Below are 22487 nucleotides of genomic sequence, written 5' to 3'. Positions count from 1 at the left end.
TATTATCATTCATTCCAGTGCAGAATCTGGCATACTGTACAAGAGATGCTAGATTTTGTTACAATCCTCGTAACTTTGTATATGCGCTGTGTTTTGCTAGAAACTATCCCAGAATATTCTACTTACCTAACATGTTGGCTTCCCAAACCTCTCCACTCTTTTCCTTATTTAGTCTGAGTCCCAGCCAACAGAGGAACACAACTATTTTCTATACCCGGCTTCCTCCATTTCTTTTTTCTTTCTCTCTTGTAACTCAGTCAAAAGTTATAACTGCAGACAATAATGATTTCTGCCTCACTCTTGACTAACCCCAAGTTTCAACTAATGATGAACCCAAAGTCTCCCATTTCAGAGAAATACAAATGGATCATATAAAGTTTTTGGCTGGGAACAAGAATTGCCAATAATCGGAGACCAAAATTCTTTTGAGCACTTCTCTTGCTAGACTCTAGGAAGATCATGGAATTCATTAATAGGGGCAACTGTGCAGTAGGAGCCAAAAAGGAATAACCAAGGGGTGCCAGGAAAGTCAGCTGAACAACTGAAAATATCACCAATACGTAATTTTTAAACCTACTGTATATTCTGGTCATTATTTTAATGTACAGTCAGCCCTCTGTACCTGCTGGTTTCACATCTCTATATACAGAGGGCCAGCTGTATTCATGACACTACACCATTTCATATAAGGGACATGAGCACCTGTGAATTTCGGCATCCACAGAAGTTCCTGGAACCCCAACGTACACTGAGAGACAACTGTATTTCCCTTTTCTGTCTTTAAAGATCAGAGCTGTTGTTCTCTTTTTGATAATCAAGGAGAATCTCCTCCACAGAGCTAAAGAAAAGTAAGAAACTAGAGCTAAGAGAAACTATCAGCAAGTACAAATTGGAAAAATTTGACAGGAAATCCCTTCACACTTTCTGAAGAGGCAATGAAGGAGAACAAAAATAAGACTAGAGAACAAAGAAACTTTTATATCAGGCTAAGGAAATTTAAACTTTATCCCAGAGTAAGCAACTAAAAATATATAAGCGAGGGAAGACATAATTACTTCCTATAGAAAGATTAAAGAGGAGTTTCCATCATGGCTCAGTGGATATGAATCTGACTAGCAGCCATGAGGACACAGGTTCAATCCCTGGCCTTGCTCAGTGGGTTAAGGATCCAGTGTTGCTGTGAGCTATGGTGTTGGTCACAGATGCAGCTCGGATCTGGTGTTGCTGTGGCTGTGGTATAGGCCAATGGCTACAGCTCCAATTTGACCTGTAGCCTGGGAACCTCCATATGCCTGGCCCTAAAAAGCAAAAAAAAAAAAGAAAGAGAAATTGGACTTAACAAACTAGTATGACACTACTCAGCAGGGATGGATAACAATCATCTCAATAACCACAGCGAGAAAGAGAATACAAAGGTGAGGAAATACAATTAACACAGGATCAATCAGTTTTGACAGCTGCGATTTGAGTGTAAGTTACAAAATTACAAAAAGTAACTTCAGGTGTCAAAGTTGAGTGTTAGGATGACAATCATGCAATTAACTGAAATAATGAACAGAGAGAGGAATAAAAGAGAGAAAACAGAAGTGTTTGATCAAATATAATGATGAAATGGTTTACATTAAAATTTCAGCAAACAGCAGGGTAGCTAAGCACACACTTAAAAGACCAGGGCAAGGGTAAAAGACCTCTGCTTTCAAACTCTCATCCTTAAAATTCCAAAATGAATTTCATGCTATCTTTATTATTCACAGTTGTATGACATTTCCAAAAAATTAACGTATTTCAATTCTAAGATGTACATGTTTTCACATATTACTATCTCTAAAATAAGTATGTACTTACAAATGATGACATAAAATAGTCAAAATATCTTGACATTTTTCATGATACAAAAACATGTATTTTACCACAAGCTGCATCATAAAGTCAATAAAATACCACAAATCCTGGATCAACCTGAAAACACTAAAATTCTAATTCAAATATACTCACGTTTTTCAGTTAATGCTACTTCGCAAATCTCTTTCAATCGAGTTATGAGAAGCTGATCAGCCACCACAAGAACACTGCAAATAAAATCCACATTCTGAGATTCTAAAAAAGAAAAAGAAAACAAGTATCACTCTTTATTATTTTGTACACATTATACCTAGGGGGAAAATTTAGGTAGTTAAGACACTGCAAAAGAATTATGATGATTTATTTTCTAAAGGTTGAAATGGCAAGAATGATCAAGAGTAGTAATTTCAAAATATTCCTATCCTCTCTTTTAGATAGAAGGCTGTTGGGGAAAAAAACACAATGCTCTGGTTCACACTAAGACCATAAAATGGGCAATTTGAATAGGTCTTTTTTAGTGTAAAAGGCTATTAGAATGCCTGACTTATTAAAATCTCCCATTGCTGTTAAATGTTTCTCAAACTAATAAAGTGGAAAGTCAAATCTCACCATTAAAGGTAACATACAGGTATATGTTAAACAGATACATATATGTTAATATGTATATACATGGGGGAAGGAAGGAAGAGAGGTCAATTAACACTCTTAGGTTCCCTATTTAAAACAAAATTAGTCATCAAAGAGTACATTTATTAAAAACTATAGAAGTTCCTGGAATTGCCAACATGGCGCAGCGGAAACAAATCTGACTAGGAACCATGAGGTTGTGGGTTCGATCCCTAGCCTTGCTCGGTGGGTTAGGGATCTGGCATCAGAGTGAGCTATGGTGTAGGATGCAGATATGGCTCAGATTCCGTGTTGCTGTGGCTGTGGCCGGCAGCTGTATTTCTGATTTGACCCCTAGCCTGGGAACCTCCATATGCCATGGGTGCAGCCCTAAAACACACACACACACACACACACATACACACAAAAGTTAAATACATAAATAAAAACTATATAAGTTCCTTAATTTAATACAACCTTGGCCCAATGATAACGACCTTAGGCAATGCTGGAGTCACTGCCAGAACAGTAAAATAGGAAAAAAACCAATACAACCACCATAGGAAGAAAAGAAAAAAAAGGGTTAAAAAAGAAAAAGTGAAAGTAGAAAAACCATTTTAAAAACTGAGGGAGAGATGACATCATTGTACATGGCAGACTAAGAACACCTCAAAAATTCTTCTCTACAAAAGCAATAAGAATATTACAAAAAAAATTTCAAAAATCAACTCTTTCAGAATTCAAGACGTTAGCCAAAACCCTGCAATAATCTAGGGAGCACTGACTCAGAAAAACTGGCTGAATCCTGCGCGGAATGGTGAACTTTGGGACATAGCAGCCTCTCCTATTTAGATACTCCTCTCCTCATCTCTCCTCCACAGTAGTCTTGAAAACCATTAATCCTGCTATCACGAGCAGAAAGGAGCACCTAACAGCCACTGAAGGAGACAGAACAGCTGTGGAGCAACATTATCAAATAGTTGTCATTATTTGACCTATGTGGCAATTTCCTGGGAACCCCACAGCAGGGTTTTTTGACCTGACTCAAAACTTACCCAGTGTGCAAAGCCTCAGGAGAGGGCATTTATTTAAAACAATCAGCAACTACTTAACAGTGAAGCTGCCTGATACAATAGGGGACAGAACAAACAAGAAGCAGGTCAAAAAACCTTAAAAAGAAAAGAGCTATCATGACTAAATGTTTGTGCCCCCTTAGAGTTTGCATGTTGAAGCTGTAATTTCCAAAGTGGTTGTATTTGGAGATGGAAGCTCTAAGGAAATAATTAAGGTTAAATGCAGGTAATAAGGGTAGGCTCTGTAGAATCTGATTTCAAGAGCTGCTGCATATTAAGTTATTTAAGCATCCAGTCTTCAACACAAAATTATGAAAAGATGAAACAGAGATGTTAACTATGGCCAAACAGAAAAAAAGCAGCCAAGTAAATCTGACCCTAAGAATGCCAAGATGCTGAACTACTACAGAGTTTAAATCAGCTATGACCTGTGAAACATTATCCAGCATAGCAAGATACATATGAGAGTCCCAGAAGAAAAAGAGGACATAACAATATTTGAAGAAATAATGACAGAGAAGAAGAGAAGTTAAGAAGTGTAGTGTAGGTTTCAGGAGTTCCCGTCATGGTGTAGCAGAAACGAATCCCACTAGGAACCATGAGATTGTGGGTTTGATCCCTGGCCTTGCTCAGTGGGTTAAGGATCCAGCGTTGCCATGAGCTGTGGTGTAGGTCACAGGCATGGCATGGATCCTGAGTTGCTGTGGCTGTGGTGTAGGCCAGCATATTAGACCAGATTAGACCCCTAGCCTGGGAACCTCCATATGCCGTGGGTGCAGCCCTAAAAAGACAAAAAGACAAAAAAAAAAAGTGTAGAGGTTTCGTATGCAATCAAAGTTAAGTTGTGGATAATAGCCAAGATATGGAAGCAACCCAAGTACCCATCAGCAGATGAATGGATAAAGATATATACATATCACACATACAATGGAATACTACTCAGCCATAAAAAAACCCTTTGCAACAGCAGACCTAGAAGGTTTTATGCTTAGTGAAATAAGTCACATAGAAAGAGACAAATACTCTATGTTATCATTCATGGAATCATGAAATCTAAAAACAATACAAAAGAATGTACATAACAAAACAAAAACAGACCAATAGATACAGAGAAAAAGACAATGGTTACCAGCAGGGAGAGGGAAGAGAAAGGGGAAAGGCAGGGTTAAAGGATTAAGAGATACAAACTACTATGTATAAAATAAATAAGCAACAAGGATATATTCTACAGAAGAGAGAAATAATATTATTTCATAATAACTGAATATAATCAATAAAAATATTGGCTCGCTATGCTGTATACCTGAAACTAGTATTGCAAATCAACTACACATCACATTACCTGACTTCAAAATCATATTACAAAGCTATAGCAATCAACTCTGTAACATGCTGACATAAAAGCAGACACATAGACCAATGAGACAGAATAGAGAGCCCACAAATAAGCCCTCATATATAGCCATCTTATCTTTGACAAAGTTGTCAAGAATACAAAATGGAGAAAAGACAGTTTCTTCAATGAAGGGTATTAGGAAAAACTGAATATCCACATGCAAAAGAAATAAACTGGACCCATATATTACATTATACACAAAATTCAACTCAAATAGGATTAAAGACTAGAATTTAAGACCTGAAAGCATTAAGTCTTTCAGAAGAAAAAAGGGGAAAAGGTCCTAGACATTGGTTTTGACAATGATTTTCTAGATGTGAAACCAAAAGCAAAAACAGGAGTTCCCTGGTAGCTCAGCATGTTAAGGATCTGGCACTGTCACTGCTATGGTTAGGGTTCAAACCCTGGCCCTGGAACTCTGTATGCCACTGGCATGGCCAAATAAATAAATAAATAAATAAACAAACAAGTGGTATTACACGAAACTAGAAAGTATAGCAAAGTCAACAAAATGAATAGGCAACTCTGGAATGGGAGAAAATATTTGCAAACTGTATCTGAAAAGAGATTAATACCCAAAATACATAAAGAACTCCTACAAATTAAAAAGCAAAAAAAAAAATTAAATTAAAAATGAGCAAAAGACCCACCTGTCCCAAGAAGACATACAGTGGCAAACAGGTAAATGAAAAGGTGCTCAATGTTCGTATTTATCAGGGAAATGCAAATCAAAACTATGGGATGTCACCTTATACCTGTCAGAAAGGCTATTATTAACAACAACAACAACAACTACAAAAAGATAAGTGTTTTGGAGAAAATGGAACCCTCGTGTACTGTTGGTGGGAAGGTAAATTGATACAACCACTATGGGAAACAGTATGGAGATTCCTCAAAAAAAATTAAAAATAGAACCATAAAATGATCCAGCAGCCCTACTTCTGAGTATTTAGCCAAAGGAAGTGAAATCAGGATCTTAAAGATATAACTGTATTGCCATGTTCATGGCAGCATTATTCGCAATAGTTATAATATAGAAACAATCTTCAGATGGATGAAGAAAATGTGGCATACACATACACACAACAAGAGACTACACCACTCCTATGACTAAAGACACCTACCTGGTAAATTAACATGGCTGTGTTGCCTAACAAAGTGTCTAAATGCTTTTCATAGATTTCAGTTCAATTATCAGTCTATTTCTTTTACTTCAGACGTGTTCATGTTTGCACAAGGGGAAATACAGGCAAGAAGAACTTTTATAGGCTATTTGTCAAAACTACATTCCTTGTCATTTCCTCATCTCAATCATAAGCAGCTGGGTGTGAAAATGTTTAATCTTAAACACTATTAACAATTCTTAAAAGAATTCATTTTCATATAGGTAATGAAAATTTTCTTTTCCATTCCTTCACTGTTAGTAGCCATTACTATTGCTTAGTTTCAGTTAAAGCCTCTGTTGATGGCTTATTTCAATTAGAGTAGAAATTAATATTCATGTGATTTTCTCATTTGTGATTATATTTAAATGTCCTAACTCTTATTAATACCTTTTATCACCGCAGCTTCATCAGTATAGAGGTAGTCCAAAATAACTTTCAGTATATCAGAATGTATTGGCATTTCCAGAGCTGCACAACTGGAAGCCTGAATAAAATAAAATAAGATAATTTTACACTACAAAAATACTACTACAGACTGAGGTTATTGATACGAAAAACTTTTAATAGGAATCATATCAAACACAAAAAAATAACACTATATAAAACATAAAGTTAAAATGAGATACATTTCATTTTAAAATGCCCTGTAACATGAAAAGGAATCAAGAAAAATTGAGAAAAAAAGAAACACACTGGTATTCCATATACAAGTCTAAACAATAACGAGGAACTTATTTAAGTAGCTTTTTTGCAACAATTTTCATCTCAAAATGTTGCTATTTTTCAGTAGGCTTAAGCCAAAGTTCAATACAAAAGAAAAAATGAGTTAAAAATTTAATCTCTTTAGTAGATAATTTCCCCATAATATAAAGTGTCATTACCAACCTGTGTGGTTTCTACTTAAATCTTACCTCAATCCATGAGCTACTCAGCATACTGTAAAAATATTCTGAAAGGAAAAAAATTCAGTAAGAATAGAAAAAAAATACTAAAACAAATAAAACAGCAACTAACAAAAAATGTACCTACCAAGTCTAGCACAAAGAACACATTTATGACAAGGAAATTCCTTTCCATCCACTGATTTCATGGTCACATCACATAAAAATGAACTGGGGAAAAAAAAATTTAATTGAAGCAAGAGCAATTTCATTACATAAGTAGCAAATAAGCAAATAGGATCTGTCTTAACTTTAGATTTTCTCCTAATTAAAGGTGGCAGAGGAATTCCCTTGTGGCACAGCAGGCTAAGGACCCAACACTGTCACTGCAGTGGCTCAGGTCGCTGCTGTAGTGAGCGTTTGATCCCTGACCCAGAGACTTCCATATGCTGTGGGCGCAGCTAAAAAGCAAACAAATAAAAAGGATGGCAGAGAAGGGGCAACTTGAAGGTACACATATATAAGGAAGTACTTCATTTCCTTCCACTTTAGGGAAAATAAGGCCTTACAATAAAGATAATATTTGAAAAGATAACTGAATAAATACAGATAAATATTTTTAGAAGTCTTCTAATGTTCCTTTTTATTATAGGCCAGGTGTTAGCAATATGATAATCAGTGACCCTGTTGTCAAAGGTCTTGAATTCACTTATTTGTACAATCTATTTTGTGCTAAGCAGGCTAGATTCCTCCCTTTGTTTTCTCCAAAACTTTTCACTAACAAAGTATAAAATAAACATATTTTAAAATAAACATATTTTAAAATAAACATATTTTAAAATAAACATATTTTAAAATAAACATATTTTAGATGAGTCTATTTATTATGGAAAAAATACTAAAGGAAATAATCTTCATAATGAAATAATTATTTGGTTTTTGAATTAATATCACTGTCTATTTATAAAAAATACAAAATTCAGGAGTTCCCATCATGGTGCAGTGGAAACAAATCCAACTAGGAACCATGAGGTTGTAGGTTCGATCCCTGGCCTCGCTCAGTGGGTTACGGATCTGGCATTGCCATGAGCTGTGGTATAGGCCAGCAGCTACAGCTCCAATTAGACCCCTGGCCTGGGAACCTCCATATGCTGCCAATGCAGCCCTAAAAAGACAAAAAAAAAAAAAAAAAAAAAAGACAAAATTCAGGGAAGAAAAAAATTAAAATTTCCTTTCTTCATTGAAAAGTAATCAGAAAAAAAGTGAACTATATCAATGTCTTACTGAGCAGTTAAAATTTTATCCATTTGCCTCAATGCTCTCCAACATTTCCAGAAATGAAGAATATTAGTAAAGATAAAAGGGAATTCATCTATACATTTTGCTTCATATGAGTAAAAAGAGCTCTATTTCCACACTTAGGTCCCCAAATCTAGACACAAAAAGTTTATCTTCATTTCCTAACTTACCATTTTTTCTGACTTAGTTTTAGTTTATTCCCAGTTTTCTTGGCAATGACATTAATTTCTTCATTTTCAAATCTGACTCCATCTAACCTATCAAGAATAGATAAAAATTAATTGGTGAATATATTCCCCTTCCAAAACAAACAACAGAAATCCAGCAAATTAGCTCACAATTGAACACAATTACATAATTTGTATCACCTAGAAAAGTATCTCCACAAATCCCTACTCAGTGACAAAGAAATATCCTACATTCTCCTTCAATTTTACTTAACATTCAAAATATATTAAACATCATTACTGAAAAAACAAATGAAAGCTATGACACAAAGCCCTTCACCTTTTTTTAAAGACACCATACACTCTTCTCTCTTGCTCCTGCCCCACAACTAAGGTTATACTGCCACAGGCAACATAAATACCTTAAAAGTAGAAAATTCCAAAAAAAAAACCTAGCTTATAAGATGACAAATACTGTGTAAGCACTTTACCAGTAATATTAAGTCAATCGTATGCCTCTGATTTTATAAACTGAGAAACTGAAGTTCAAAGAAATAAGAAATTTGCTCTAGGTAGTCATAGCAGAGCTAAGAGGCATATATAGGTCATTCTAACTTCAGAATAGCACATTGCCTGCCAGTCCATCACTGAGAGTTCAAACCCACTAACAGCTTTCCCATTCTTTAACATTTTAATCCAGGGAACCCCAGAGAAAGCTTGAGCATAAAATGGAGAAATGGCAAGGAAAGGAAAGGAGAAGGAAGATGAAGAGGACATGTGGGAGGGTGTGGAGGTCAGAAGGAGGAAGAGAAGCAGGACTAGGAACAGAAGCAATAGCAGCAGCAGAGAGGAGAGAGGGCTAGCAGAGAATTACTAAAAGGAGGACATAATAATAAGTTACATGAATGGACATTAAGGAGGAGTCATACCTACTACTCAAATTACTGAAGCCAAATTTCTTTGCAACATTTTGCAACATTCTCACAGGATCATCTTCCCCAAGGCTTTTAACTTTTTTGGAAGATCTGGATTTACTTTTCTGCTTCTCACTATGAGCTTGATTACTTTTATAAACTTCAAATGCTGACTTCTGATTATCTTCATGTGAATTTTTTTTATTCAAATGGCAATTCACAGTGCCCTGATACTCTTCTGGTTTTTTGTTTAAATTTATTCTTGGTTTGAAGCCATGAGTTAAAAAGTCACAAGTATCTGTGTATATAAACTGTAGAAGGTATTCAAACAAGTCAGGATGAACCTTCTCTACCACAAAGAGATGGCATCCTGCAGAATCTTCATCTTTCTGGTAAACATCTGTAAAGTCTGAAGTAGTACCATCTGAAAGAAACAGTTTCTGGAAAAAGTCAGAACGCACTGCCAAAATATATTTATGTGCAGGGAAGATTCTATTGCCAACTTGAAATGTCACATCATGGATGTTGTCCATTTCATCTGTTTCCCTCAACAGTTTGCCAAAGTCTTCAAAAAGGGATGATGAGGACACAGTTGGAATTTCATAAAGGCTAGAAGTGAAACAAAAATTATTTTTACTTTCAAGATAATGAAAAAAAAAAGAAAAAAAAAAGAAAACGTCCCTGCCCAATTCGTTTAAAGTGTAATTTCTTTTTTATTTAACTTAGAAAATTTTAAATTTGGTATTTCCAATATATAACATTGCATACAGGCTTAGATACTATGTCACCCTATAATTTTTTTCTATTCCCTTATGTATGTGTTTTTTTTTCCTAAACTAAAACGACAAAAATTAAGTTTCCTTTCAAAGCAGTGTTTTCTATTTCCACAAGGAAACACTATAAGATAAATTCAAATGATTGTTTCATAGAATATCTTAATTATTGAAAGTATAACTAAAAACACTCAAAAAGAGGAGAGTACAGTCTCAACCTTTTCTTCTTTTATCTTTTTATTTCAGAAGTGGGGAAAAATACATACTGAGAAACTAGTAAATAAATACTTCAGGTCCCAGATCCTAGAATAGGTTAGAAACTCAAGAAAATAAACACACACACGGTAATATCAGTACCTTAAGAATGCATGCTCCCCTTCCCAATATACATATCACCCATCCTTCCACGTAGGGTGACCAACCCCCTGTTCTGCCTGGGACTGAGGGGTTTCCCAGGAGAGGAGACTTTCAGCGCTCAATATGGGACAGACCTGACAAACCAGAAGGGATGGTCACCATATCTCCAGAAACTTTCCCCTCTTCACTAATACCCTTGATATTTGTCTGGCCTGAGGTAATGGAAGATTTGCACTGAGACTCACAGTGCCCTCCAGATGACTCTACACTACTTCTTCTTTGTCATTTCTCATTGTATGCAAGGGTCAGCAATTTTTATATATTACATTAATGAATAGTTCTATTTCTCAGAATCTGAGAACCTCAAACAGATCACAAAGTACTAAAGACACGAACGTTACATATATATATAATCTTCAATATTTTCCATAAATATCAGTTTCCAAACTAAAAAGAACACTCATCATTTTCAATATAATAAATTCCACTTTTAATTTCTTTTTTTTTCTTTTGCTTTTTACAGCCACACCCACAGCACATGGAAGTTCCCAGGACAGGGGTCAAATCAGACCTATAGCTGCCAGCCACAGCCACAGTTACAGCCACACCAGATCCTTGACCAACTGAGCAAAGCTGGGGATTGAACCCGCATCCTCATGGATAGTAGTCAGGTTCATTTTCACTGAACCACAACTGAACTCTCACTTCTGATTTAACCTGGTAACATGATTATATGTCTGAAGTCTCTACAAGACTTGGCAACAGATCTTCAATTTAAATTTGTTCCAGGAGCTACTGAATACAAAGAAAACCCACTGACTGTTCCCTCTAAAAAAGAAATTTAATATATACAAGTATACCTTGTTTTAGGATCTGACTGCAAGATTGCGAAGTTGCATCCACTTGGATCTGTGCTGACACTAACAGCTCTGTGGGCAAAAGTAAGTTTCTCAAGTCGAATTCTTTCATACACACTATTTATATCAGAGACACAAGACATATCTGGTGAGGAATTATGAAGGTTTGATAAAATCTCTGCTAAAAAGAAAAAAATAAATTTCCATTAATCAAGGCTTTACTTACTGAAACAGTGACATAATTTAGGAGTAAATACAATAGGAAAACAATAAGGAGAATAAGGACATATCTTTTGTCTGTATTAAGTTCTGAAGAACTACATCTCTTTCTTCAACACAGTTTACACCCTATCTATTCACTGTATTACAAAGGAAAATTTGGTGAGTCAGTTCTCAATTACCCACAATTTTATCCTCCACATGCAACCAAAGTTGTCTAAAAGACAAATATAGTGTTACACTACCTTTAAAAATTTGTCAGCTTCCATTAAAAATATAAAAACTTGCGAGTTCCCACTGTGGCTCAGCGGTAACAAACCAGACTAATATCCATGAGGACACAGGTCCCTGGCCTCACTCAGTGGGTTAAGAATCCGGTGTTGCCGTGAGCTTTGGTGTAGGTGGAGGACGCAGCTTGGATCCTGTGCTGCTGTGGCTGCAGCGTAGGGCAGCAGCTACAGCTACAATTTGACCCCTAGCCTGGGAACTCCATATACCTCGGGTGTGGCCCTAAAAATACAAAATAAATAAATAAAAACTTAAAACATATAAACTTAGCACTGTCTATATATTTTAAAAATACATAAACATGGCATCTTCATATAGTCTGTTTGCTTATTTACTTGCTCCCTTCCTTCTTCTCTCCCTCCCTTTCGTGTATTCAGCAAATATGAGTGACCACATCGTGCTACAGTGACACAGTGCTTATCAGTCTATCCCTAGTGATATAGTCATGAACAAGTAAGGCATGTCCCATACCACCTGGGAATATACAATCCAGCAGAGGAGACAGACACTAAATAGATGATTTTATTACTACAAGTCAGATCAAAGCTATGAAAGAAAAACATGAAATGTGCATGTAAAGCACTGATTCTGCCTGCAGTACAAAAAATGTTTAAATTAAAAAAAGAGATAATGTAGGAAACTAAGAGTCCACAAAACGAATGAACATGATGAAAACACAAAGAGATTAAAACTGAAACAGGGTAACAAAGTTTAGATTGAAAATAGGTGAAAACATCTCTGATGAAGTATAAAATTAAGCTGACATGTAAAAAATTAAGAAAGTCCCTGGAAAAAATCATAGCTGGACTAAAAACCTGAAGGTTGGTGTGTCTGTAGAGTGGTAAGTGAGGGGAAGAGAGCTCAACAGAGTCCATAGACACAGACAAGGGTAAGGGTAGAGGCCTTGTAGGTCATGTTCAGGAAGTGAGGAAACCATCACTGAGTTTTTAAACTCAGATCTTAAAAGCTCACTCTGGGAGTTCCCGTCGTGGCTCAGTGGTTAACGAACCTGACTAGGAACCATGAGGTTGTGGGTTCAATCCCTGGCCTTGCTCAGTGGGTTAAGGATCTGGTGTTGCCATGAGCTGTGGTGTAGGTTGCAGACGTGGCTCGGATCTGCATTGCTGTGGCTCTGGTGTAGGCCGGTGGCTACAGCTCTGATTCGACCCCTACCTAGTCTGGGAACCTCCATATACCTCGAGAGCGGCCCAAGAAATGGCAAAAAGACAAAAAAATAAAAAAATAAAAAACTCACTCTGTTAAAACAAACAAACAGATAAAAAGAAACAAGAGTGCAAATAAGAAAACTTATTCTTTGCAGTAGACCATGTGATGTGACGGGCTAGGGTGGGAGTGAGTAAAGAGAAGCAAAGAGGTAAATGAACTCCATTTTTTTGGGATGAAAAAAGATCGCTAACTATAGATAAAAGACAAAAGTAGGCAACCTAAGTTAAAAAACAATGTAAATAATCTGTAAGTTTGTAAATTTAAAATCAGATATTTAAAAATGAACTATATAATGAATAGCTTCTATTTTCAATGGCAGCATCTTAATTAAAGCTCTCCTCCTTTATATTCAAGGAATAAATAATACTTGTCACCGATTATTCAGCAACTGTTTAATTAAAACTACTTGTACTTACTAAAATTCACAATGAAGAGTTCCCATTGTAGCTTAATGGACCTGACATTGTCTCTGTGAGGATATGAGTTCAATCCCTGGCCTTGCTCAGCAAGTTAAGAATCCAGCATTGCCACAAGCCATGGCATGGGTTGCAGATGTGGCTCAGAGCTAGAGTTGCTGTGGCTGTGGCTGTGGCCTGCAGCTGCAGCTCCAATTCGATTCTTGGCCTGGGAACTAACCTTTTATACAGTAGCAGCCATAAAAAAAAGAAAAAAAAATTCTTGAACACAAAAAACTTATTCTTCTTATTTTCCTCTAAGTGCTAATATACCTTATAAAACTTGTAAAATTTTATATGTAAAAAACAAAAAACCTATAGCATAAGTCACTCAATTCTCAATCTGGGAAGAGGGAAAAAAAAGGAGCTTGGAAGCTGGTTCAAAACCATCTAGGAAGTTTTTTTATTTTTTTTTCCCTTAACTTTTTTTTTTTTTTTTTAATTTTTCTTAGGGCTGCATAGCAGCATTATGGAGTTTCCTAGGCTAGGGGTTGAATTAGAGTTGCAGCTGCCGGCTCACACCACAGCCACAACAATGCAGGATTCAAGCTGAGTCTTGGACCCACATCACTGCTCAAGGAAACACTAGATCCTTAACTGAACGAGGCCAGGGATCAAACCCACAAGCTCATGGTTCCTAGTCAGATTTGTTTCCACTGTGCCACAACAGGAACTCCTCCCTTAACTTTCTAATTCCTTGCCCTACAGCCATGGCTAAAGATTAGCAATAATGCCCCCCATTGCCCATGGGAATGTACCACCAGTTCAGGGCATATTAAGATGGATAAGACTGGAGTTCCCGTCGTGGCACAGTGGTTAATGAATCCGACTAGGAACCATGAGGTTGTGGGTTCGATCCCTGCCCTTGCTCAGTGGGTTAACGATCCAGCGTTGCCGTTAGCTGTGGTGTAGGTCGCAGACGTGGCTCGGATCCCGTGTTGCTGTGGCTCTGGCAGCTACAGCTCCGATTAGACCCCTAGCGTGGGAACCTCCATATGCCGCAGGAGCAGCCCAAGAAATGGCAAAAAGACAAAAAAAAAAGATGGATAAGACTGAAAACTCCAGATTTAAGTGGAATGAATTCCCTTTGTTTACATGCAAGTACAAAACAAAATCAAAATAGACATGGGGTAAAACCTAATAACACTTGTCAATTAAACCTAATGATAAATACTAACAAAATTATACATTCACTTTTAAATGCCATTCACATATAGGAACTAACCTTTTTTTTCAGAACTCTTTCTTTTTTCTTCAAACCATTTCCCTCTAAATCCCTCTCCATCTCGTGTGACAAAAAGAATTTCATTTCTACTTAAAGCAATATCAGAAATGAAGACTTGGCGTGGATAGGCCCATCGACACTGCTTCAGAGAACTGCTGGCTGATCTCCAACAAAATACCTACAATAAAACCAAATAACATTGGAATAGAGAGCAATATAGCATTGGAACAACAAAAGGCTGAAATCAGGAGATACTGCCTCTAAAAAGAAAGACACTGATTAATATGTTTCAGGGTTCATTTTTCCATACATATATATGACTACTATAAAAGTCAAGATAGTTTTAAAGAACTGTCTTCCAGAAAATACATCAAGCAAACATGAAGCATTAAAAATGTTTCAGGAGTTCCCATTGTGGCACAGTGGAAACCAATCTGACTAGGAAACATTAGGTTGTGGGTTCAATCCCTGGCCTCGCTCAGTGGGTTGAGGACCTGGAATTGCCGTGAGCTATGGTGTAGGCGGAAGACCCAGCTCAGATCTGGCGTGGCTGTGGCTGTGTTATAGGCCGGTAGCTGTATCTCCAATTAGACCCCTAGTCTGGGAACCTCCATATGCTGTGGTTGCGGCTCCTAAAGAGACAAAAAGACTAAAAAATAAATAAATAAATAAATAAAATGTTTAAAAACACTATTAAGAGGTGATTTTTCAGGAGTTCCCATCCTAGTGCAGTATAAACAAATCTGACTAGGAACCCTGAAGTTGCAGGTTTGATCCCTGGCCTCGCTCTGGGGGCTAAGGATTCTTCGTTTCCGTGAGCTGTGGTGTAGGTCACAGACGTGGCTCAGATCTGGCATTGCTGTGGCTGTGGTAAAGGCCAGCAGCTATATCTCCGATTAGACCCTTAGCCTGAGAACCTCCATATGCTGCAGGGGTGGCCCTGAAAAGAAAAAAAAAAGAAAATAAAAGAAAGAAAAAGAAATGATTTTCAGTATTAAAATTTGGGGCAAACAGATATTCTACAATGCTAAAGAAAAACAAAGGTCTTAGTGCTAAACCTTAGATGTCAGACTTGCTGTAGTACCATCTATTTGCAAGAGCAATGAAAATCGCCTATGAAAATCCAAACTTTGCTCTTGAGGGAAAAAAACAGATGTCTGCATAACTCAGACAACCAAAACAAAATCTTAGGGACAGAAAAATCATCAGAAAATTTAATGGCTCCCACATGGTTCTCCCTTAGTGTTCCAGAGTGATAGCTCAGGCACTGCTGCTCAGGATGGAGAACAATGAGACAGGACGCTGGGCTCCCAACCCAGCTTTATCCAGAGCAGCAACCCTTTCATCTGCTCAAAGCCTCGTGTTTTAAGGATGATTTCACCTGAACAATTAATAATGCTGATTTTTAAAAGTTCATTCCCCTCATAATTAAGAAATCTAAAGCACAGAATGGTATCTGCCAAGGTCACTCAAAAGCTATGTACACAAAAAATGGACTATATTGATTTGATTCCTTCAGAGCTTGGTTGTCACTTTTATAGGAGTAATTAATTTCACAGAAAATTCCACATGTATAAATAAGCTAATCTCTATTAATGTAAATGAAATACATCCCGAAGTCAAACGGTTTTATATTCAACTTTTTAAATCTAAGTCCATGCCTCTGCTTCCTTCTTTCAATATAAATTAGATATTTAATTCTTAAATATAATTCTCTCTAATAAAATAATCAACCAGTAGGTTTATACCTGTAATGTACCAGCAGGTAGGGCTTTATAATTAATTTTTCAATCTCTAAAATGTCAATTTTTATAGCACTTAGGAAACCTAAGAAAATAATTTCTGTATTTTTTATATAAACAAAGCACAAAGTAATGCGTTTTTATAGACATGGTATAAAATTTTTTCAGTGTTTCTAATGTATGATATATTTTAGTTAACAATTTTATTAGAGAAATAAAAATTAGAACCCTCTTTACTGGAAGAGATAAGATTCTTTCTTTAGTGATCTAGAAATACATTACCTTTTATTTATGATAGTAATAATCTCTGCATTTATATATGCACATTTGTTTAGAAACCAAATCTGAGAGAAAATTTCCCATTATGTATCGAATTTTCAACATTGCCAGCTTAGCATTTTACTTTATCTTTAAAGAGTAGTTATATCTCAAATTTATGCAATTCAATTTTTTCATTACTCAGTGTACACATTAAATAACCCATCAAAATCCCTTACTTCCATTTTAAGCACAACAAATGAAATTTTAAACTAGTTTAACAAGTACAGTGCAAGATTAGGTAAATGTCATGATACTTTCTGTGAAATACCAGCTCCAAACTAATTAGTACTGGACATCAAAAGCAAGGAGGGAAACAAAAGTCAATAGAAACTGTCTATCACAGCATTTATGATCCATAAAACATGTATTTTTACATCATCGGATCCTCTACAGTTACCAACTGAGAACAAGATTACTATGCCTTGGAGTTCCCGTTGTGGCTCAGTGGTAAGCAACCCAACGAGGATCCACGAAGATGCGGATTCTACCCTGGCCCTGCTCAGTGAGTTAAGGATCCCATGTTGCCATGAGCTGTAGTGTAAGTCTTAGACACGGCTCAGATCCCACATTGCTGTGGCTGTGTTGTGGGCTGGCAGCTACAGCTCCGATTCAACCCCTAGCCTGGGAACCTCCATGTGCCTCAATGTGGCCCTAAAAAAGAAAAAAAAAAAATTACTATGCCTTTGCCTAAATATATACTCACCCTTCCAGCTCCATCCATTGCAAGAATGCAAATTTTTTGACCCCCATTTTCTTTCAAATGTTCAGGATCAACCTTGTATTCCATATGCCCCCCAGATACAAGAACCTTTTTCAAGTTTAGTTGTCTGGGTAAAAAAGAAAAAAATTCTAGATTAATATGTTCTCTAAAGTATACCAGCTCAACTTTAAAGAACTTACTATTCAAACAATACCTCAGAGCAGTAACTGTGAAAGTTGAAGTGAGATGATGTGACGTCGGCATCCTCAGTCCCTCCTTTTTATAAGTTTCCCCTACACAACGGCCATTTGGCCACATCTCTCTATTGAAAATCCTTCCTTCCCAAAAGGCCCTACTACAAAGATACATTAAATACCTAAAACTGGAGTTCCCATCATGGCACAGTGGAAACAAATCCAACCAGGGTCATGAGGTTGCGGGTTTGATCCCTGGCCTCGCTCAGTAGGTTAAGGATCTGGCGTTGCCGTGAGCTGTGGTGTAGGTTGCAGATGTGGCTCGGATCTGGCATTGCTGGGGCTGTGGCGTAAGCCAGCAGCTGTAGCTCTGATTAGACCCCTAGCCTGAGAACCTCCATATGCTGCGGGAGTGGCCCTAAAAAGCAATAAATAAATAAATAAATACATAAAACCCCACTTGCTCATGTACACATTCACTCTATATTAAGTAACTGATAAAGCTAAAAGCTCATAAATATATCTGTATTTTAACAGAAAAATTTAAACCTCCAAATGAAATATAAATTCTTAATTTTGAATATGGACAACCTTAAATAGATACAGCTACCATAAAAACCATTCATATTGCTAACTTAATAACTCATCTGCTAGCCAATTCATCGCACCTGTCAATATATCTACATGTGATGTGCCCATAGCACTGTATGAAGCCTGTCTGCTGCTACTGCAATGACTGTCCTCCCTTTTGGATATTTTGCCTACATTTTCAAAAAAAAATTTTTCTTTTCAAAATTACTATGTTGTAACAAGCTGTTAACAAAAGAATTTTCTTAGTGAAAACTTGGATAGAACTTTAAACATTAAGTTTAAAGTGTAATTTAATGTTATCAGGGCAAGTTTTATAAATGTTAAGTAAAAACAAAATCTAAAACCTAAAATAAAGAAGTTGACATCTTCTGCTCATAAGATAACTGCATGGATGGTATCTTTATGAAATACCATCTCATTTACATTAGCAAAAGCACATTCTGCTGCATTGTAAAACCCTGATTGCTTTAAAAGTTGGATGGTCACTCTCTAGAATTCCTACACACTCTCGCTTCCACTAACTGAGCTACATTATCTGTTCAATGATATATTTCTCTACTTGTATTTAGTACTACAGTTATAATGAAATATAACTGTAAATCAATGAAAGATTTGTCTGAAAAGAACATCTGTTACAAAAGCTGGATACTTTAAAATGACACAATAATTATGAAAAGCAAAAAAATTCCTGTCAAAACAGATATGAATTAATCAACTATATAAAAGACTGAAAATGTATGAAAAAATATAGGATTCTGCCCTTGTTTCACAATTGTTTCCTAAATCATTAAAAATGACATCACTGGTAATACATTATTAGTATGGTTTATGCACAAAGGAAAGAGAACTCCAGTTGACAGATCCCTCTGAAATTAAACCTTAGTTTTATAAGTCCCTGCTTTAACTAAATTTTTGATTAGACAGCCAACTTCTTATTTATTGCAAGTTACTGTAACATGCTACCAGATAAAACTAATTACACAAAGATAAAAAAATATATCAGATAGGTTTAAAACTCGGACTGAGTAGAGGGTCCACAGAATATGAGTAACTACTTTTTATAAAATAAGTGTATAATATATAAAACATCACAAGTGACGACTGTGTCACAAACCAAGAATTATGATTAATCTACTTCTGTGCACTTGAAGCATAAAAAAGGAAGTTTATAGGTAATATTTAACTATATGTTATCATAATTCAGAAATACTGTTTTATAACCTTCAAAGAACTTTAACATATATTCACTAGATGTTTTGTCAAACGACTAAGATTATCAAAGGCAAAACTGTTGACTTTCCCACCATTCAGTTTTCTCCATTTGACATTTCAGAGGACAGCATAAAGCTGATACTCAGATATTTGCTGGAAGAGCTGAAATACACATACTTAGAAGCCAACTTCTTGCACTGATAGTCTGCAAGTAGGTAAATATCTCCCCTTGTGGTAACACAGACGGTGGCCCCATCACTAGCAGCAACCAAAGACAGAGCGATGTCCTTATGATGAAGGGCAGAGACTTGACGAGGAGCAGTTACACACTTTTCTCCACTGGGATCCAGTAAGTGACCTAAAAAATTACACAAATAAACAAATCACAAAATATCTGTTTTAAGAATCCAATTTATTTTTCTGATATTGTCATCACAGATTTCTTACCCAGTTGTCCACCATTTAGTCCCAGAGTGTAAACAGCTTCTCTAGTCCACAGCACTGTATGAAACCTGCCTGCTGCTACTCCAATGATTGTCCTTCCTTTCAGATATTTTGCTTGCATCTATTCAAAAGACAAACAAGACTTTCATTTCTTATGTATCTATGAACTAGTACAATCGTGCAAGAAACAGTATACCAGGGTGGGAAACACATGGCATCCTTGCTGCTAATTCTCCCCTCAAGTGCTAGGGGCAGTCATCATTAAAAGATCCCCGCACAAACACTGAGACCCCAACTCCTCTCAGAACATGAGATATTTTGGTGCAGCCACTTGATGTCAGCAGTTTTAACATGTATAAAGCTGGCATGGTACAAAAACCAAATCATTGGAAGTTCCTATTGTGACTCAGCAGTAATGAACCCAACCAGTATCCATGAAGATGTGACTTCGATCTCTGGCCTTGCCATGATCTGTGGTGTAGGTCGCAGATGCCATTACTGCGGCTGTGGTGTAAGCCGGCAGCTGTAGCTCCGATTCAACCCCTAGTCTGGGAACTTCCACATACTGCTCATGCAGCCCTAAAAAGCAAAAATAAAATAAAAACCAAATCATTAAACTTCTATTAACAAGCAATATGTAAAATAGGCATCCTCATTCTTATTAGAAAATATGATACTTTTAAATTTGACAAATTCAGAGTCTCTCAACAGTAACCAGATGATTCTTGGTTGTGGGGGACTGTGTTGTGCATCGCAGGAGGTTTAGTGATATCCTTAAACTCTGCCCCACTACGTGTGTCAGTGGCACTGCTCCCACCCCTAGCCCCCAGTTACGACAACAGTGTCTCCAGACATTGCCAAATGGCACCTGGGGGGCAAAACTGCCCCCACTTAAGAACATGTCCATATAAATCCAGAGCTCAAGGTAGCCACACAATGAGAATAAAAATGGAAGTAAAACCTACATTCCTAAAGAAGTCTATAAACTAATTAAATATCTACAAATTCCACAGTTCGTTGGGGAAAACAGATCTTCTAAAAAAATCGGATTGGAAACTACTTCTAGTTATTCTGGAGTAATTTCTATTGATTCATTAGCTACCCAGAATGGAAAAGCACTGGATTTTAAAGCTTATTAATAAAAATATATAACTAATAATTTAATTCAGAGGATTAAACCAGTGAAGAAATATATCACCTGAAATGCAACATTTTATGAGTTGAAAACACACTTGTGATGATTCTATTAACCTATTAATTTAAAGCACTGTGTAGTCTCGTCTTGGGTACTAGGTCCCTGGAGTTGAGATGAAAGGGCACCTTCAGGTCATGGCTGCTCAAATGAAAAGGGGAAAATAGAACAAAGAACAGTGGCTTTTGGACTTATGCTCACTCACATAAACTTACCAAGTGTGATTTCTGTGTGGAGACAGATATACCATAAAGCCAATAAGCTTAAGTTTCTGAGTGCCTCACTTGTACGGCCCATTTTTTATTTATAAACTTTGCACATTTTTAAGGGCCTAAAATTACTTAAGGGTCAAAGGCAAAATATCTGGACCACCTTCTGCTTCTGAATACTTAAAAGCTGAATCTAAGCACCTAATTTCCCAAGTGCATTTGTTCTCATGCCAAACAAATACTAATTTGTACTATGCTAAATCTCCTGTGAAAAATAAAGTTTATACCGTTGAAGAAACATATACCATTGAATATAAGTAAAATAAGTTGCTCTTTTAATACCTTCCATCTTTTTGTCCATACAGGTTTTATAGCAAATGGTCACCATATTGTTTAAAAAAGATATATTTACCTGTCTGGGGACATTACAATTGGAAGGTGGAGGGATGATTCCTAACTGATGAAAAATATTTAGACCAAATGTATAAACACATCCATCTTCAGTTAATACAACAGTATGGTCCTTAGCAGCTGCCACTTGAGAACAATTATGACCACTCAGTCCTTCCACAAGCCTTGGGACCTACAAAATAAAATTAACTTTAGTACACTACATTAACCATCTATATAGAAATATAAATAGAATCTGATACCACATCCCAAATGACATGACTGATACATGGCTGGATCTATCAGAGGCAAATGCTATAGTTCAGCAAGAAGAAGATGAGTTTAACATGAAATGGACATTGTTTAATGAGTAAAATCTAAAACTCCAATAAGACATTTCAATAAAAATAATGTGATTTAGGAGTTCCCGTCGTGGCGCAGTGGTTAACGACTAGGAACCATGAAGTTGAGGGTTTGATCCCTGGCCTTGCTCAGTGGGTTAACGATCCAGCATTGCCGTGAGCTGTGGTGTAGGCCGCAGATGCGGCTCGGATCCAGAGTTGCTGTGGCTCTGGCGTAGGCCAGCAGCTACAGCTCCAATTTGACCCCTAGCCTGGGATTCTCCATATGCCTCAGGAGCGACCCAAGAAATGGCAAAAAGACAAAAAAAAAGTGTGATTTAACAAATATTTTTGAGTTCTTAATATAAATCATACACCAAGTGCAAATTAGTTTGGTATGAATAAA

General features: G+C 36.6%; 1 protein-coding gene across 2 annotated transcripts in view; it reads right to left on the bottom strand.

Moving 5' to 3' along the window:
• The window catches only part of IBTK (inhibitor of Bruton tyrosine kinase), a 102284-nt gene that overhangs the window by 57152 nt on the left and 22645 nt on the right, over nucleotides 1–22487 (bottom strand). Inside the window, exons 6-17 of one of the 2 annotated variants that reach the window (XM_047763349.1) lie at nucleotides 21763–21933; nucleotides 19953–20070; nucleotides 19683–19863; nucleotides 17512–17635; nucleotides 14746–14923; nucleotides 11335–11509; nucleotides 9360–9953; nucleotides 8434–8520; nucleotides 7113–7195; nucleotides 6995–7032; nucleotides 6471–6567; nucleotides 1996–2097 (exon numbers count right to left, since the gene is read on the bottom strand). In XM_047763349.1, coding sequence (XP_047619305.1) covers nucleotides 1996–2097; nucleotides 6471–6567; nucleotides 6995–7032; nucleotides 7113–7195; nucleotides 8434–8520; nucleotides 9360–9953; nucleotides 11335–11509; nucleotides 14746–14923; nucleotides 17512–17635; nucleotides 19683–19863; nucleotides 19953–20070; nucleotides 21763–21933 — 1948 coding nt within the window. Of the gene's footprint in view, nucleotides 1–1995; nucleotides 2098–6470; nucleotides 6568–6994; nucleotides 7033–7112; nucleotides 7196–8433; nucleotides 8521–9359; nucleotides 9954–11334; nucleotides 11513–14745; nucleotides 14924–17511; nucleotides 17636–19682; nucleotides 19864–19952; nucleotides 20071–21762; nucleotides 21934–22487 lie in introns of both variants that reach the window. The other variant, XM_047763340.1, reaches the window with a different exon arrangement.

Source organism: Phacochoerus africanus, chromosome 2 (assembly GCF_016906955.1).
Source record: "Phacochoerus africanus isolate WHEZ1 chromosome 2, ROS_Pafr_v1, whole genome shotgun sequence".
Classification (NCBI taxonomy): Eukaryota; Metazoa; Chordata; class Mammalia; order Artiodactyla; family Suidae; genus Phacochoerus; species Phacochoerus africanus.
The sequence above is the reverse complement of the archived record's forward strand: the minus strand, read 5'-3'. Positions and strand labels throughout refer to the sequence as shown.